General features: G+C 38.4%; 1 protein-coding gene across 7 annotated transcripts in view; it reads left to right on the forward strand.

Annotated features, from left to right (window-relative positions):
- COL15A1 (collagen type XV alpha 1 chain) overlaps positions 1 to 18786 on the forward strand; it is a 180355-nt gene that overhangs the window by 41048 nt on the left and 120521 nt on the right. For all 7 annotated transcript variants that reach the window (XM_067291066.1, XM_067291064.1, XM_067291065.1 and 4 more), the window contains exon 3: positions 15334 to 15881. In XM_067291066.1, coding sequence (XP_067147167.1) covers positions 15334 to 15881 — 548 coding nt within the window. The remainder of the gene's footprint in view (positions 1 to 15333; positions 15882 to 18786) is intronic.

Raw genomic sequence — 18786 nt, forward strand, 5'->3', positions numbered from 1 at the left:
CCCCTCTTCTCTCCAGACCACTAGGTGGGGTGGAATCTCAAACTTTGGGGATCTGAAATGCTTTTTCCACTGCTCACAAGGGGTGAAATACAGAGAAAAGAAAGGAAAAAAAAAAAAACCACCCTCCCTGCTTAGAGGTCGATTATTTTTGTTCTGTTAAAGTACCAAAATAGTATTTACATCCTATAGATGGGAATGGAGGCAGAGAAAGAGAGAAAGTTCCAGATTCATCTCGCTTAGCTTCAGGTACCCACCTGAGACTTTTAAGTTAGGGGCCTTCCCTGAGTTAGGTGCCTCAGCTGTCTGTACAGGCAGAGCATAAAGAGTGACCAGCAACACCAAAAGGCAATTTGTCCTCACCTGCCAGCCTCTGGAAGCACGTCACTCTCACTCATAATTTATATGCACTGATTTGTCACCTACAGTTAAAGCAAATAGATCTGAGCTAAAAGGAGGCATACATAGATGCAGATGATGACTATATCCAAAGGTTGGGGTATGTCTGTACCATATAAGTGAGAGTGGTAGCAAAATAAATATCAATAGTTATTTTAGAAATTGGACTAGAATCTGTATGCTTATTAAAGCTAGTAATTGCAAACCTGAGATATTGTGACACCTGGAGCAGAGTATTTGTACTTCCTGCTGTGTAATAGCATTCCTATAAAATATGGAATACCCACAACACCAGTTTCTAACTAATATGCAGCACTTTGGCAGAACCTAACTTCTAACATGGTAAAAAGTATGTTAATGGACAGACTTTAGGAAACCTGGAACAACAGAGTCAAATGCAGCAGGGTTACAGGTAAGAAAACTGCTTCTCAGTGTGCTTTTATTCTCAGTTTCACAACTATAGAAAATATACAAGAAGCAGAGCTCAAAAGGCAAGACTGTCTTCCTTTAGGCAGAAAGAATTACTGATCTCAGCCCTATTCTATAACATACAGCTCCAAAGGCCCACATCTGGAAAAAAAAGAAAAAAGAAAAGTAATATTGATGTAAACTCCTTTGAGCAAAAGAGCATGATTGGTACTGTATAGGGTGAGCTCAATCCCTGCCAAATACCAAATCCATCCCAAATCAAAGTAAATATAATCTTCTCTCCCATACTGTGAGAAAATACTGGACTAAGACTTTTTCAACTACATGAATGCAAGGATTGAAGTTACACATAAATGACTGTCATATTTGGCTCCAAACAGTTAATTTTTAGTAGTAATATTTGTTCACCTGTTATTTTAAAGGATTGTCACATTTATTTCAGCCATGTTGTTTTTGGCAAAGAAATCTCTTTTAACACAATTATGCAGGTATGTCAGCTGCTGCACTAAACCAGATTCTGCTCCAGTTTAATGAACCTTAACCAGTACATTAAAGAGCCCATACAATATACTCAAACAGATGCTACTCATTAAATGTAAGAAGCCGACCTTTCCGTAGCTAAAACCATGGCAGCCATTTTCAAGCTTATCAAGGGAGGGCTTGGATGGCTTTAGAGGCCTGGGGAAGGCAGTCGGGGGGCTGACTTTTGAATGAAATTATTTTCACTTTCTTTATAATTGATAATCCAAATTCACCTCATGTTTTTCCCCATTCCTCTTCGGATCCTCTTTATCAAAGCTGCTGTTCATAATCCTATCTCAGGCTGGTGAAAGCCAAATCATGCTCCAGTGGTTTGCTGTGCACTCCGTGAACGAATGCCCCGTAACAATGCTCTTTGCTGCTGCTCCAGCTTTGCCTCTCTCCTCTTTATGGTTCTTTGAAGGCAATTGGATAAAAACAACATTCTGCAAAGACTTCTCTATTCTGTATTCAAGGAATGCCATAATTGTAATAGAATATTGCTTTATGCTGGATGCAGCTGTGAGGTAAGTTGAGAAAATTCCTTCTCCTCTGCTGCCAAAGTGCATTTATTTTACACTTAACAAGAAGTACTTATAGCAAGACATAAAACAGAGAAGGACTTCCCCATCTACAAAATAAAGGTTAATCGACTGTTGTAAAGTGAAAAACAAGGTAAATATTTTAACGCGCTTCCAGATGCACTAAGTGAAGTAGAAGAGGCTATTCCCATTGCTGTTCTCAGGAAGAGCAGCATTTGCTCTGTTTACTCAGCTTGAATGCATTTCAAGCTGCCATTGACATGCTGTGGGGAAACATGAACTGAATATATTGGTGTTCAAGGCTGGAGCATTTTTCTCCAGCTTCTCAAGGAAACCTCAGAGCCAAGAAGTTCTTTTTAGTGCTGTTGCACAGCCATAAGAGAAATGGCGCTCAATGGGAGCTGTGGGCCTTACGGCCATTAAATATCAGATACAACAATCTTTTATGCAAACTGTTTCCCAGTCCTTTCAGCCAGCTTTCCTTTTACACCATTAGCATTCTGCCCTCTACTGCACACAAATGTATGTAGTTTACATAGTTCAATACAACTAATTAAATCTGTACCTGCATTGCACAAAAATGGCCTTCCTTTTATTCCCTTTCATCTTATCTTGTTTGAGAAATGTTATTTAATTACATGCTTTCCAGTTAATCAACAGAAATTTTATCTTCTCTTCCATACAGGGCAATTTTTCAGCTTTTCTGATCTAGTATCGGACTGTCTTATTCTTTTGTCAGCTGTTTGTCTAGAAGACCTTCCATATATATATTTTTGTGCACGTGGCTGTTTGTATAGTATATCATGCCTTTTTAACAAGTACTTTTATTCAGTGAACTGTTCTTTAATGACAAAAATCTGTGTTTAAAATACAGCCACTTTTTTGAGACACAGCAGTGACTCACCACAGGATATCAGATATAGCATAGACATTGAATAGTTACTGTCCTTCTTTTCTCAGAAACAGATGAGGGGCAGAAATGGGAAATATTCAGCAATTCAACTACAACAGTGTGGTGAAGAAGAAGCTAACAGAGCCCTTAACCAGAAGGTCAACAGACTGAAAATAATTTGTTGTCCGCTGCATAATCTCAGGCAGCATTATGGACCAGGTCATATTTAAGGTCAAGCAATCACAGCGACCTTCCTGAATCTATAATCATGAATAACTGTGTGCATGCATGTGTATGCATACATATGTCTATAAAGAAAAAGGAAGAATTTACGGACCTGGTACATCCTCAAAGGATGGGTACGAGAAAAAGGGATCATTTTTGAAGGGATGTTTTGCTTTCAGAGATAAATGGCTCAAAAGGCCTCACAAGCAGAGTGTGAATTAGGCATGGAAGAGGTATAGAAAATTTAAGGAGCTGTCATAGGGGCTGCAAGGTCAGAAGCAGAAACAGGACTCTGATTTCCACCTGCGACAGCACAAAAAGCAGAGATGAATTAATAAAAATCTTCACCGGAAAAAAAGATTTCCAGACTTACAGGAATACTTGTCTGTAAACAAACAAACAAATGCTCAACCAAACAGCAAAAAATACCAACCCTGTCTCCTCCAACAACTTACTCTCCTAACACTGCAGAACATTTACTAAGAATTGAGAAGCCTGGAAGGGCAACACAGCAGGATGCAAGCAACCCAGGAGATTTCTGGAGTGCATTAATGATAACTTCCTAACAAAAGTGGTTGAGGAGCTGATGAAAGGGGGGCACTCTGCTGGACCTCATACTTGCAAGCAAGGAAGAAGTGGTAGGGAATATGAAGTTTGGGGGCAGCCTTGGCTGGAATGACGATGAGATGGAGTTCAAGCTCATGAGAGGAGGAAATAAGGCAAATAGCAGGATCACAATCCTGAACTTCAGAAAAGCAGGCTTTGGCATGTTCAGGGACCTGCTTGGCAGAATACCCTGAGAGATGCAAGCTATAACACAGCCCATAACTCTAGAATTATAATAATATCATCCTAATGTATGATACTCCACTACTATCTTTTTTGAGATAAAATACAGCTAATATGAAAACTATTCCTTTAGCACATCTTCCAGTGCCCTGTGCCTCTGCACATGGGCATAAGGGAATAAATGCTGGGGAATACTCCATATCCAGTGGTTTAGTAGTATTACGTTTGAAACAAAATTTTACTGGTGCAGCATAGTGCTCTGCTGGCTCCACTTAAAGTGGCTTAGCCTGTACCTGTTAACTTAAGGGAACGAGAGGGCATTTTTATCCTGACATAACTGCATCTGCAGCACAGGATAGGAATTTATCAGAGATAATTGAATGGGAACAAACTTGTGGCTACAAAAGTCCATATTCTGCTCTTAGTTGTAACTGTGGTTTCTGGTAAATCCATCAGATGCTGGAGATGAGCAACAGAATTTGGCCAGAAGCTTCTTGTTTTGCTTTTCTGCAGTGCACAGGTGTATGTGGTAAAGGCAAGCTTCTACTCTAGTCTCCCTGAAGTTCAGATATTTGCTTAGCCTTCAGACTTTGGTTTTACTGGAATGAAAAATCCTGATTCTTCCTTAATACGTTTGCTGACACTTTTTGTAAAAAGATTTCATGTGTCTCAGAGTCTGTGCTAAAACAGCAAGTGTTTTGGGCTGTGTGCATTACTGTCTGGTATGTGACAGGAGAAACAAGATATAAGTTTAAGACTTTATGTCTGATATTGCATAGTAATACAGTAAGGAAACTGTAAAAATTTGTTGTTATATTTGCAACACTTTGAGCTTAGTAGAAATTGACTTGTTGACATTAGAAATCTCTTAAGAATACAGATCTTCTGCAACATAACAAGCAAACGTTGTTTAGAATTTTTAAATCGTGCAGACAGCTTATGCATTTATAAATTACATCCATTGATGATGTACCTTGCACCATCCCTAATGATTAATACTGTTTGGTTAACATTGCCCTTTTAATGTAATATTACAAGATGAAGGTTATCAAACATTCACTTTGCAAGTATGTAGAAGAACATTGCCTGTTGTCAATGGTGTCTTTATATGGACATTTCATGCTAGGTTTGAAATCTAAATGTAAACTTAGTCAAGCACTTCAGGACTAGTTGCTTTTATTTCATACATGAAACATACTCCCTTTCTCCAAGAGAACCATTCAAAACCTTGAGCCTGATACAGACCATGGTGGGTTCTCAGTTCCTAACAGATTTCTATTTGTTTCCCCCTATTAGCAATTTAATGCCAGAAGACTTAATATAGACAACAACTATCAAGTCAAGATCATAAGCTTGGATTATATACAGAATTTTAACAGGGATTTTCATACAACATTTGCATTTAGCAGAAATGGAATCCACATTACAATAGATGCTCTTTATGGCAAAGCTTTGTAAAAATACACTTAACATTTCTGTGTTAAGACTTCTTCTCATCACAGGCTCAGGTCCACTGTCTTGGCCCCTTGTCTCCCTTCAAGCTGGAAGCTGATGTTGTCTTGAAATGATGTGCAGAGGATCCCAAGCTGATTTGTGTCTGAAACTAGGCAGACAAATTTAATTTGGTATTTGGAGTTTTAATAAAAAGCCCTTCTATAAACTCACAGAAATTAGTTTTGGTTTAGTATAAAATGGAGTCTGTAAATTAAAAGAAAGGAAGTATAGTAATTATTATATGTGACAAATCAGACATAAGAATAGGAGAAAAACTAATGGAAAGCTATTTTGATAGACACCCTTTCTAATTACTAATTGTTTTTTAAAAGATGCATAAAATTCCATTGCATTCAAGCTAATAAGAGCTTAATTTATCTAATTAAATTTGCCCTTTAACTGTGCTAAACTAATGAGCCTTGGTTCCATTCTTATGTTCCTCTTTTTGACAGTATATGTATATTTTAGAGTCAAGATCCTGTTAATTATCTGTTTACTTAGCTCTTTCTGGGTTTCATATGCCACATACCAGCATGATATCCAAATGCCAGTTAGCTTTTGAGGATATTTGTGAGCATAATGAGTATACGAAGCCAAATTTAGGTCTGCAAGGCATTTGATACCACAGTTCCAAAAAGGCAGGTTTCTTCTCAACAGGACTGCTGGTAGTGGTATGGCTTGCATTTTTCCTCTGGGATGCCTTGAGTTGTAAATGCATTTGTATTATAGTCTTTCTTTAATGTTTTATGATTGTCATCTACTCAGTCTTCACTCTCATCACTCTGAGTGCAATGGCAGTATTGTCAAAACATATGCTCACCCTGTCTTTAAATTAAAACTGCCCTGTAGACAGACACTGAGTCTATTACAAAGAAGGACCATCATATCTTCTAAATTTTTCAGCCTCTTGTGTTATGCTTGTGATGCAGTCTAACACCATGCTTTCAGGTAAACTTTCACTTAGCCCACAGAACTCACTTATCTATCACCTAAGTGTTACAAGATCCAAGGTGACAACATTGACAAGCCTTGACAACATTGACAAGCCTTACAAAAGATGGTCCTCGAAGTACACAGGCTTGGTTTCTCATGGAATACACCTGATTCTTCCCCTAGCCCGCTCCTCCCTATTCTCCAGAAACTATTGCTCACTCTGATCACCTGCACATCTCAAAGCCACAGCTTATGTAATTATCCATTACGGCATTTACTATGGCTTCATTTATTGCAATGGTTGCAGCTGGCCTGCATGTAGATAACTTCCAGTGGTTATTGCCAGCTTGGGAGATGGACAGAGTTAAGAATGCTGCCTGATTTTCACAAATCTGAATTTTGCAGAGCTTAGATTTCTGGAAGGCATGCACTTTAACCCAGTGATTATTGATCAATGACATTAATGAGACATTTTGTATTGAATCATTGAAAAATTCATACTACACATTGAATCTGTAAAAGGTGCCTCCCTTTCCACTCTAAACAAGAAGAGGCATCAACAATGAATCTAAACTTGAAGACTCTCTTTAGCTGGAAAATTAAATATGAAGATTTGGAAATGCCAGTTTCACAAGGGTCCTTGCATCTTTTCTGCACTGTGAAGAAAACATTATGTGGAAAAACACGCAATTAAAAATGTGTTGCAGCATACAAACACAACTAACTCAATATGACTATTTCCTATACACTTATACAAGTATAATTCATGTCTTATGAGTTCAAGGCTTACACCTACCTATTGCTATGGAAGGTATAGCACAAACTACCACAGAAGAAAGCAAAATAAGATTGTTAGCCCAGATGGGAAAATGGAATCCTACTGCCATGTCCTTAGGGTAAATGAGGAGAATCCAGCCTCCACCAATTTTTTCTTTTTGGGGGAAGAAGGGAACTTTTGCTCCAACAATTGGACCCCAGAAAGGAGAAGAAGACAAGGTGTTGAGGACATACATGGTAATGTGGCCTGGATCTTGTCACTTGCCCCCGCAAGCTGAGCAGAATGCTTGCTGCTGCTTCTCCTGCTGATGTTGTGGTGTCAGCAGGGGCCCAGCTCATCGGAAAATCTGGGCTCAGCTCTCCTGAGGCACAGGAACAAGTGAAGGGGAGTGGTGACAAATACACATTTTATAAATCAGCTAAACCTGAACAGAATTTCCTGGGACCATAAAGAAAAAAGAAGAAGGTAACTCTCCAATCTGAGGCAATTCTTCCTCAGGGTTAAATGCTGAAGACCTGCTGCAAATAACAGAGATCTGTGACTTTCTAAAAACATTTCAGGAATCTTTTGAAACCTGAATATATGGTCCAGTAACATCTTGGAACATAATAAGCAGTTTTCTGAAAGCGTTTTTTTTCTTAAAATTGTTCATCTTTGTTATGTAATAATGGCAATATAAATGACAACATAATATATGATAATTTTCATAATTTCTGATACAAAGCATTCAAGAGATCTACAGCATGTTAAAGGCTAGAGACCGTGCCATTTATTTCACACCACTGTTGTAGAGGGCAGGGTGGAATAGCACTTATATAAGAAGAAATCTAGAGAAATTGTGGGTTTGGCAGAGCCTGATATCTCCTAGGTTGTACTGTGAAGTCAGTTTGAGTCATACAGTTCATCACTGCAATACTTGACCAGTGAATACCAGTCTGTCAGGTTCCCTGTGTAGCGTCAGCAGATCAGTAGTTAACGCAGGCCAGAATACTGTCTTGAGGACCTTAATTTGTCCATCAAGTTAAGTTATCTGGAAACTTGAGTTCTCCTGGGTTGGGAATCTCATAATGAGGCCCAGTACAGCATGTCAGTCAAAGAGGGTTGTACGGTGTTAAAGTAAAATTGCAAGACGGGCCTGGGCCTATCAGTGACTAGGCCAGGGCCTACACAGTTGCCTAGTCATTTGCCTGCAGCCCCAACAAGTTCCAAATTAACATATTAGCCTGAAAATATGCATATCCTTGTGTGGCAGCACTGTGTAAATAGAGAGTTCTCTGCTATGTAAAGAAGAGCATCTGAAGTGGTAGTCCAGCGTATTAAAGCTGAGACAGAAGAGAGCTCTGGTCTCGCCGACATCCTGGGTGATTCAGCCACTGTGGATGTAACAGAAGACTGGCCAGCAACTACTTACCATTTTCAGAATTGTTGCAGTTTAGAAGCAAATCTGGGCATGAGGACTGGCTCATTTGTGATCCTGTATATCTCTTCTAGGCAACCACAGTTTTTTTACTCTTCTCAGAACATATATTTAGTCTCTTACTAGATGAACACCTTTCAGAAATCAGATATTGGGAAAAGAGATAACTAAAAATGTTTTAAATCCAGGTTTATACAAACATTTAAAAGTTCAGAACCATCAGCAATTCTGAAAATGAAGCTGCTTGTTCTGTTGTTTTTGCTATGCACATAGAATTTTTTTGACTGGTTTTATAAATCTGGGTCTAATAGGAATTTTATGGACATCACAGATAGATGTGAATGACTCCTAATTAGTTGATATTAATAATACTTCTATCAGAGTTTCTTGCTTAAAAAAATTCAGATCATGTTTGTACATGAAGTAAAGTCCAAAATAGTTACCAGAAATATTGATTTTTAATGACAAAGTCCAGTTTTGTTTGGGTTGAGATGATTCAACAAGCTCTATATGAAATTACAGATAGTTTTGTACCTCTTGTCAAAAAACATTTTATTTAAATGGTTTGCTTAAAAACGGTTTTCAAGCTGTGTGGTCGTTTCTTTTGAAGGTAACTTTCTTGCTACCAGTAACACTCCACTAATCATCATAATTTCAGAGTGTGGTCGTTGATCATTTAATATCCAGCTCTTCTAACTCTTGTCTTGACCTAATTTTTTGTCTTTCAACCTTGATTGACCTTGTGTGATGTGAGGAAACTGATGACAGCAATGAAAATGTAACCGCTCGGAGAAAGGCAGCAAGAATAATCACATTTACATGAGATGTTCAGCCTCAAAGATGAAGCAGAGGAGATCTTTTGGAATGGTGATCCATTCAGAAAGATCAGCTGTTGTGTGACAGCCATACTGTCCCTGCTTATTTAAGCAGGGTGCATTTCTTAAGTCTTTGCATGAGTGTCACACAACAGCTGATTAACCTCAATAGATTGCTTTTTATGGGAAAAATTGCTTTGCTATCTGTCAAACTGTAGCATTTTTCAAGAACATGACCTTAATGGGTCCCGCTAATGGGATCCTGCCAGGGTAGGCTCTATCTGGTAGCCTTATCAGTTTGTGGCTGCTCTGGAAATCCAGGTATTGGGTCACCATAAAAAATGTCACCATTGTAAAACAAACTGTAATGGGATCGATATTGTTGACTGTTGATTTTCCTCACTCATTCTTCTATTAATCTAGAAGGGAGGCCTTGAAGCTGGCTACATGTTAAGGTGGATAACCAGTCAGATTCTTAGGTATTTGCATGTAGCTGACAATATTTGATCAGGATCATAATAAAATGATTCAGAATTTTTTACAAACATGTATTATCTGATCTTCATTTAACCACACTCCCTGTTAGTAAAGTCATCTCTCTCTACCTGATTCCTGGATCTTCCACTAGTGATTTACTCATCTATCCAAGACCTCTCTTATCCTTAGAATTTGACTGAAAAGATTTGAGGATCCTATTTAAGAATTGCATTTTTGAAGGGCTGGTTAGTATATTGTACAGATGAGATCTTAAATAGGAACTATTGCAAGTACAGTTATGTGTATAGATATAGATGTATGTGTGTGTACGTATATACACACATAGAGGCATGAGCCATTCCGAAATGACTGCATAAAACAGTTAAAAATAGTATTCTGGGCTTAATATCATGTAAAACCTTGAATAACTTACTAATTAGATATTATTCACACTGCAGTACCAATTTTCATTGCAGACTTCCTTCCAAAACATGTCTGATAAGGATAATTATTATAGTAATGATAACCAAGCTGTAAACACTGCATGATGAGGTATGAATAATAGAGTGCACAATATAAAATTATTTGTTGCCGATTAGAGTTTTTCTTTCTGTTTGTAGGACTTACTGAAAAGAATCTTTCAAATGAGATCAGAGCCAGGTTTAGGCTTCTCAGCGTTCAGGTAAAATAGAACTGATGAGAATGAAAAGCAGTTTCTTTCCCTCTTTCCTCTCACCTGTCATTCCCTGGAATATAAGACACCTTCCTCTTGCTGGGATTTATAAGGTTCTCTCACAGTTAGTGCTTTCCAAAGCCGCCACCTTTTTCTCTGTGCGAGCTTTCCCAACCCGCTTCCCATAAAATTACCCCTACTTTTATACTGTCCTGGACTGCCAGCAGAATGGGATGGGGAAAAATGAAAGATTTACCTTTTGTATATCTCAATATACCCTTCAGAAAAGACACTAACATTTACAGAATTCTTCCTTTTCTGTGGGAGGCTAGATATCTTGGCTTCTCAAGAAAAAAATTGTTCATTATGTTTTTCACTTTCCTGTCTCCGCAATGCCAACTCACAGTCTTGCATTCATATTGTTTGGAAAGTCATTGAAATTATTCATTTAAAAGTGCTTCTCTTTCTTTCTTTCTTTCAAACTTTTTAGAACTGACTTGTCAGTCTGTGAGTTTTCTAACCTGGCCTTCACGTCTGGTGATGCTCTTGATTAACTGACTCTCTAGCTAGAAAAATTTTCATTCTTTGCCTTGATAAAACTTTACCGTGATTGACCTTGTACCATATGCCATCTAGTACATTTTGCACTAGAAATTGTTTGAGAACTTTTGAATTAAACATGCAAATCACACTGTTTTCCCAAGCCTGCAGAGTAGCAACAGATCAGGCTTTGGGTCAGACCTGAAGGAATTATTAAATATCCTGAGATTTAAGAACCTTAAGCAGCGATCACCACATGGCCAAAGTGTTCTACAGTTAGTAGGAATTCTTTAGTACATTGGCATTCCTTAAGAACACACAAGGCAGGCTGAAGGGTTCCTGATTTATGATATCTAAAAAGGAAAGGGGCATACCTGAACAGAAAAGTTTTAAGGTAGTGAGTTGAGTAAGCTAGTCCGAAGACTAGTTAGTTCAGATCTCATTTTGAAAGCTAAGATTTTAAATAGCTAAATTGGAACGTCATGTCAGCCTGCAATAGGCATAAATGAAAGTGTTTGTTAGAGACCTGAATTTTGACCTTTTGTAGGGACAGATTTTAAAATATAGCCTTGTTTTTGAGGACACCTCTGATCAGGAGGAAGAGAATCTTTCTCCTAAAGCTGAAGTCAACACAGGCATTATGATTTTATTTACACAATAAAAAGGTTTGGTCTCTATGTCTAGAAAAACAAGTTACGCTTTTTTTGTATTTGCCAAATCTTCCTTTGAGAAAGAACGTTCCATTAATGAGATTCACTCCTGCTATCCAAGTCAGATAAGGTGATTAGTACCAGCCTTAGATATGCTCCTTCTGTTTTCTAAGTCACTTTTCCCTTGGATCTTTGGAAGTAGGCTTGGCATCTGCATACAAATCTCCATATTCTCCTGTATGCTTAGTATTTGTCTTACCTTTTTACTCTTGAATACAATAATTACAGCTAACGCATTTTATTTGTAGTTGCGGTTCTTCTGTGTGTATGTGCATGTGAATATAAAACATAACTCTAAATAATAGATTCAGCTTCAAAAAAGTGTTATCTTTTTTGGCCAGAATAAATGTGTCCACTTTTCAAGCCTTTAGGAAGGAGCAAAGTCTATCATGCAAAGGATTTAAAAGTACCTAAGGGAAAATAGTTTCTAGATAAGGAGCTAGTTTTTCTATTTCTAAATATAGCTTCTATAGTTTCTAAAATATATAAGGGAAGTAATTTCTATATAGAACACATCAGACTTTTCCCATTTATTGAGTTCCCTAAGTGAGTAAGTGCTGAAGCTAAAGTACAGAGAAGATGATAGATTAAAACTGATTTAAACTTGACTATAAAAACTTTGGGGCAGCGAGAGCATTTTCCCATTTGTTTCACAGCCACTAGGGCAATGGAGAGCGCTCAGCTGCACACAGCCCAGGATGGCACTGCATATGAATAATGAATAACAGGCATACATTTCAGCCGAAGATCCTCCTTCCAGCTCTTCATCAGAACCAGCTTGCCAAGCTTCCGAGCTCAATGCAAGATTAATTTGTTTCACCTGGCTTTTAACAGGGTGTTTTAAGCAAAGCTTTTCAGTTCATTTTGTTTGCCAGATTCAGATGCAGTATCATACCTTTTGCATTACTGTTCCACCTGGATTTTCTCAGCCTAAATAGCTACTGAATTTATGATATCTGAGGATGTTTAAAAATGGAAAGATACTGCATCAGTTGACACTGCATAAATGAGCAGATACCTTACAAAGAACTTGGGATAGCTTACAAATGATGGAACCAAGATTAAAAGGCATTTTATGACCAATAACTTTGAAATTATTCCATACAGTACATTTTTTATTCTTTTGTACAGTTTTGTTTTAAATTGCCAGCCTGGGGGAAAGTCATCGTCTCCCTTGTGGGACTGGACTGCAGGCAAAGAGATGGCCTTATCAGTACAATTCTCCTCATATTCAGTTCAGTTAATTTCCTCCTTTTCTGTTTAATTTCATTCCATTAGTCTTCCCTGTGGTAGAAGGCTCTCCATGTAAGCAGCTAATGGACACATATCCTGTTGTATTCTTGAAAGCCCCAACCTTGTGATGTGAGAGTAGCATATTAGTATCTCAATGCGAAAAAGCTATGGTGAGAGCTGGGATGTTGACTATCCCATTTCTCCTTCTCGATAGCCAATTATCATGCCTGAATTAGGGATTTAGGAGTACTCCAGGCACTGGGGGCAGGAGCAGGCCTTGATGACATGAGGGAGAACTTGAGGTATTCCAGGTTGGCAAAAGATGTGCTGAGCTACTGTGTGGAAATGAAAATAATGATAGAGGACACAGATCCTAGAAAACCAGGCGTTACTAGTTCTGAGGCAAAAGTTGTTCATAATTACATGTGGACATCCTGTGTTTTTCTGTGGAGCTACAAAACTTCAGCTCATCCCATGACTGTGGTACATGGACTGCTGGTAAAATGCAGATCATCTTGGGGTGAAATGTGGCAGAATCTGGGGATGACTAGGTCCCTCATAGGCAGGCTGAGCTCAGAGCCAGCTCCATGTGCATTATTACTGCTTACCTTGAAGCAGACTGGAAGCTTGTTCTCAGCTTCTGTAAGTACTTGTGGAAAAACAGATCTGGGGACTGACTCTTACCTCTAGTCACTAATATACTTGCAAACAGGTGGGTTGTTTTCAGGTCCTGTTCCCTGCAAATGTCTGCAGTGCCAGACTACCACAGGTGGCATCAGCTCTCCCCATGTTGTGTTGATATTGAGGTGGTCATTAAGCAAGCTACTTTTGCTTAATGCTGTCTGGGGACAAGCATCTTAAGCAAGTTTCCTGATGCTAATGCCTTGGGAATACTAATAGTAGGAGTGCTAGTGGTTGGCAGGCCTTGTGGGTACAAAGAAGTACCTCACCACCACAGACAGCTCTTTCAGACATGTTCTTTACACCTGCTATGAGAGAAGGCAGAGAAGTGAACTATCTGAGGCACAAATTCAATCTGGTCTTAGTGAGATTACGATACTGTTTGCTTTGTTTATACTTTTCTACCACAGGAGCTCTATTTTCCATGCTGCTGTTTTTATCTGATGGAGTTCATCTGAGAATCATGGTGGACTTGTGTGTGAGGTGGAGAAAGAAAGGAACTGCAAAATAGTTGTTCCAAATACGTCCTCTGTTTTACCTAGGATCTAAAGATTTTCAGCAAAAAAGAAGAATGTAGAGAAAGTCTAGGATAAGTTTGATCATGATTTAAAAATCCAGCTTTCTTGTTTCATGGTGATAGGGTTGCTTTTTTACCTATCTGCTGAGAAAGCCAACACTTACTTAGTCATGAACTGGAGAGAGTGCTTATAGTTTTACATTATGCAGCTGCATTAAGACATAACCTACATACTTTGCTTCTGCATAGCATAAATATTCTGGAAAGGGTGCAAATCAGAACCTATCAGAAGTTTGGAGACTTTTAGATACAACGGAAAGCTTAATGTAAGGTTTGAGAAAAGTTCTAAGATCTGAGTGGAGCTGTGTATAGATTCAGTCATGGACCACTCATTATGATTAAAAGTGGTATACTTCTTTTCCTTGTTTTGACTTCCTAGAAGAAGACAATTCACAGGAATTCTGTTTCTGGAATGCTGTTAGAATATGCCTCAATGAGATTCTAGAAAACTTAGCTGAAAATGGTTAGATGCTCAGTTCCTGTCGTGCTTCCTCATATGCATGGATTGCCAGAAAGGAATTTTCTCTCTAGGCATGTTTGGCAGACATATTTGCTTATGTGTATTTGATGAAGTAGAAACTCCTTGGTTTCAAACTGAGCCTTTGCTACTGAAGAGTATCTGTAATGCACACAGTGAAATTAAGGACATAAATTTGAGAAGAAAGGAAAAGAACAAATACTGAAGTCTGTTCTAGAAGAAAATATTTGGAAGTCTTACAGCAAATCTAATACAGTTGTGATTTTTTCTGTTGTATTTGTGAAACTGTATAATGCTGTTTGTGCAGAATTCTTGCTTTCTCCTTTTGGTTGTGAGCATAACAGATCTCAGTTTATTTGAGAAAAGAAAAGATAGCTTAGTCTCAACTGAATGCACTCTCCAAGTGCCTGCAGCACTTTTCTTTGCAGTTTATGGGCAGCTAAAGTAAAACATCTTTTGTAGGAACTACTTGTTACCACCAGCTTCACCAAATGTTTACATGTGCTGTTCTTTAGCATATGAGTAACCTCAACCTTGCTGAGTCAAAGGATCACACACATACTTAGCTCAACATGTGTTAAGCACTAAATGAATTGGGGCCTAAAGTATTAGCAGTATGTTACTGGTATTGTGACACTGCATTACAATTTTTAAGGTCTGTATTAAGTCATTTAAACTAACATAAACTGCGCACGTCAAGAATAAATAACATGGTTTTTCTTTCACACTTTACAGAACGAGGCTCAAAAGGACATCTTGATCTCACAGAGTTAATAGGAGTTCCTCTCCCTCCTTCTGTCTACTTTATCACTGGCTATGGAGGGTTTCCAGCTTACAGCTTTGGTCCAGATGCTAACATCGGCCGATTGACAAGTGCTATAATACCACAGTCTTTCTACAGAGATTTCTCTATTGTAGTTACAGTGAAACCAAACAGTGATTGTGGAGGAGTGCTATTTGCAATAACAGATGCCTTCCAGAAAACTATTTACCTGGGAATGAGACTTTCACCGGTTGATGACACCACCCAGAGAATAATTATGTACTACACAGAGCCTGGTTCCCATATTTCCCGAGAGGCTGCTTCATTTAAAGTGCCAGTGATGACTAACAGGTGGAACAGGTTTACAGTGACTGTTCAGGGAAATGATGTTGCTTTGTTCATGGACTGTGAAGAATATCAGAGGGTTCAGTTTCAGAGATCAGCTCGAGCCTTGGTGTTTGAATCTGGCTCTGGTATATTTGTTGGTAATGCAGGAGCCACAGGACTGGAAAAATTCACAGTAAGTACTGTCTGATATATTTGCATGTCTCAGTGTTGTACATACGTACTCTCTATCCAAGAAATCCTACTTGCAATGCTTAAATCCCAAATTAGGTTACAAATTATATAATTTATATTTTCCATACCAGACTGGTGTTCAGGCAGTGCAGATATATAAAAATTGTGATTTAAAATGCAGATGTTCCTAGGACCTCAGAAGTTTATTAATGGTTTGGCTATAGACCTCAATGCTCAGTCTAAGTAAAGGGAAATTCAAAGTAAATATATCATATAATTTTATATGCCCTTCATCTGGAGGGCTGATTTCAGGGTATCAGTTTGTTTAACTTTTGAGAATAGCACCTTAGTACAAAGTCAATATTTTAAACTCTTATTAGCTAGGTTATTCCACACTGAACATTAGGAAGAGAATGATATTATGAGTTATATGCAAATCAGCCCAAGGAAGTACATCAGAGATAAAGGGAGTTGGAAGATGAAGCTATGTCTATAATTTATATATTACTTGAAGCTTATCAGGTGCTCTAGAAAAATAGAATAGACCTAACCATTACTACAAGGCTCCCAAGCCTTTTGAGCTTGAGTGAAATCATCCTCCTGCTGGATCTAGCCTGGAATTTTCAGCTATTGAGCAAAAGCTGCCAAAGTGCAAGATTTTGGCAAGTTGCCAAACTGAAATGGAAATGTCACACTTTTTCTCTTGTTTTTGCATCTCCTCTGTACTTCAAAACTTGTGCAGTAGTTTGAGAGATTAATATCTCTTCCCCTAAATTAGTAAAGCAGCAGTACAAATCTGAGCAGATCTTTTACTTTAGAAAAAGAGGATGTTCTTTCCAAAGCTCAGGTGTATTGGCAGGTTGTGAGCTCTGGTAAGCAATAAGGATAATGTACTTGCATCTTTTATCTGACTGTTCTAAGCACCAGAGATATATTGATTAGCAGAAAACAAGTTGTGGAAAGAGACAGGTAGAAAAAACTGCCTGCTAGTGCTACCTTTCTTAGACAGATAAGATGAGTGGACTATTGGGAAAGCTTGATTAGTAAGTAGGAATGAGAAATATTCAACAAAATCAGAGCATTTTGGTGCTCCACCTGGAAAATATATGTGTGATAATTATCAGTGGTGATTTCAGCAACCGAATCTGTAAATACGGTGACTGAAATGCACAGTGGATTACAACATAAGCATTTCCACTGAAACAGGCAGTTCTGGGCACTATATGGAGTACATAAATTTGAGCCATTATCCTGTAAATGTTTCAGTACCATTAATTGTGACATGTATTCTAGGTTATTTCTTCTGGCATCATATGTTGCAGTTGCTTCTGGGTAGAAAAACTGAACTGTTGATTCTTCCTCAAGTTCTATCTGTATGACAAGAACTGCTTACTCCAGATGCCCAAAACAGAAACAATTCACAGCAGATTGTGCAAATGACCAGATTATGAATGGATATGAATACTGTGAAAATGAACATCACTTTCAAAAAACTGAAGTCTCTAATCATTCCTCCTTTCATATGTAATTTGTCAGGGAATCGTTCAATTATTTTGGCATCATTCAATATCTGAACTGCCCATTACTGAGTTTTGAGGGAAATAGGATGGTTCAGATCACTGAGCTGTTATCTCAGATTGTCTGAAAACTCAGGGAACACCGCTGCATGAGTTTCATGGTCTTTGAAGTTACAGAAATTAGAGGATAGTTAGTTGAAAAGAGCATCTCAGATTTTGTTCTCTTCTGAAGTATTCTAGAAGCCACCAGAAATACTGCCTCAAAAATATTCCCTTGCTTATAATTTCCCAATACTTCTAGGGCAGGGAGGGAGGACAGCTGCAGAGAGGAAACAGTGAGCCAGAAAGCCAGGCACAGCAGCATATACAAATGGTAGCTACTCCTATGCTGGAGTTCGCATTTTTTGTGGCATTAAGCAACAGCAACAAAGCACAATACTCTTCTGATCTCATAAGCTGTTACAGTTTTCCTTACCAAGACACAGGGGTTTTTTGTATCTCTCAGGGAGCAAATCTTCTATGTACCTGTGACAGTACTCAGCAGATCGAACACAACCAAACTATCTTTGGACAATGTAAAGGGTTCTAGCTCCTGGGAGAGAAGTCACTGGATTGAGAAGTATTCTGCATCTGTCTAGAGACGCAGACTCAAACCTCATGTAAATCCATCAGTTTCTTCAAGCTCTTCTTTTCAGAAAGTGCAGCAGCAAAAACAAAATATAGAGAGTCATCAAAACAGGAAGATGCAGGTCATATGTGTTAAGTAATATGGCTGTTGATTTGAATACATATCTTTTTGTCCTATGTGTGTATCATGCCTAACCCCAGGGGACCAAGGTTTGTAATTAGGGGCTACATGCAGTTTTATCCATGTAGTAAGTCTACAAATGCTACAAACATCAGAAGAGAGGCTATTTTAGTAGTAGAGACCATAACGGGCAAAGGGACGTCAAGAACAGAAGCATGAAGACAGATCCTAAGGAGCAGAGAGAAAAGGTTTCTGTGGTAATTTTGACCAGCTTCACTGGAAGTTCTGTTCATTTGCTGTGAAATGCTTTTATTTTCTCCTGAAATGAAATGGAAAATCTTCAGATTTGTTTTGGAAGGTGAAGATGGCAGTAAAATTCTTATTTTGCTGTAAACAGGAGATCTGAGACTCGGGTAGGCCTTGGAGGAGAGGTTGGGGATAGTTAGGGCAAAAGGAGCTGCAGAGGTGGAGACTGCTTCGACCTTGGGTAGAGCTGAGCTGATGACATGTATGGATGAACAGTGTTGCAGATGACAGTAAGTAGATAGACAGTGAAGAATTGCAAAGATGATAGTATTTTGAGGTCTAGGATGAGATACATGAAGTGGACAACGTAGAGAAATGGAAAGTACCTAGCGGGG

Source organism: Apteryx mantelli, chromosome 2 (genome assembly GCF_036417845.1).
Source record: "Apteryx mantelli isolate bAptMan1 chromosome 2, bAptMan1.hap1, whole genome shotgun sequence".
Lineage (NCBI taxonomy): Eukaryota > Metazoa > Chordata > Aves > Apterygiformes > Apterygidae > Apteryx > Apteryx mantelli.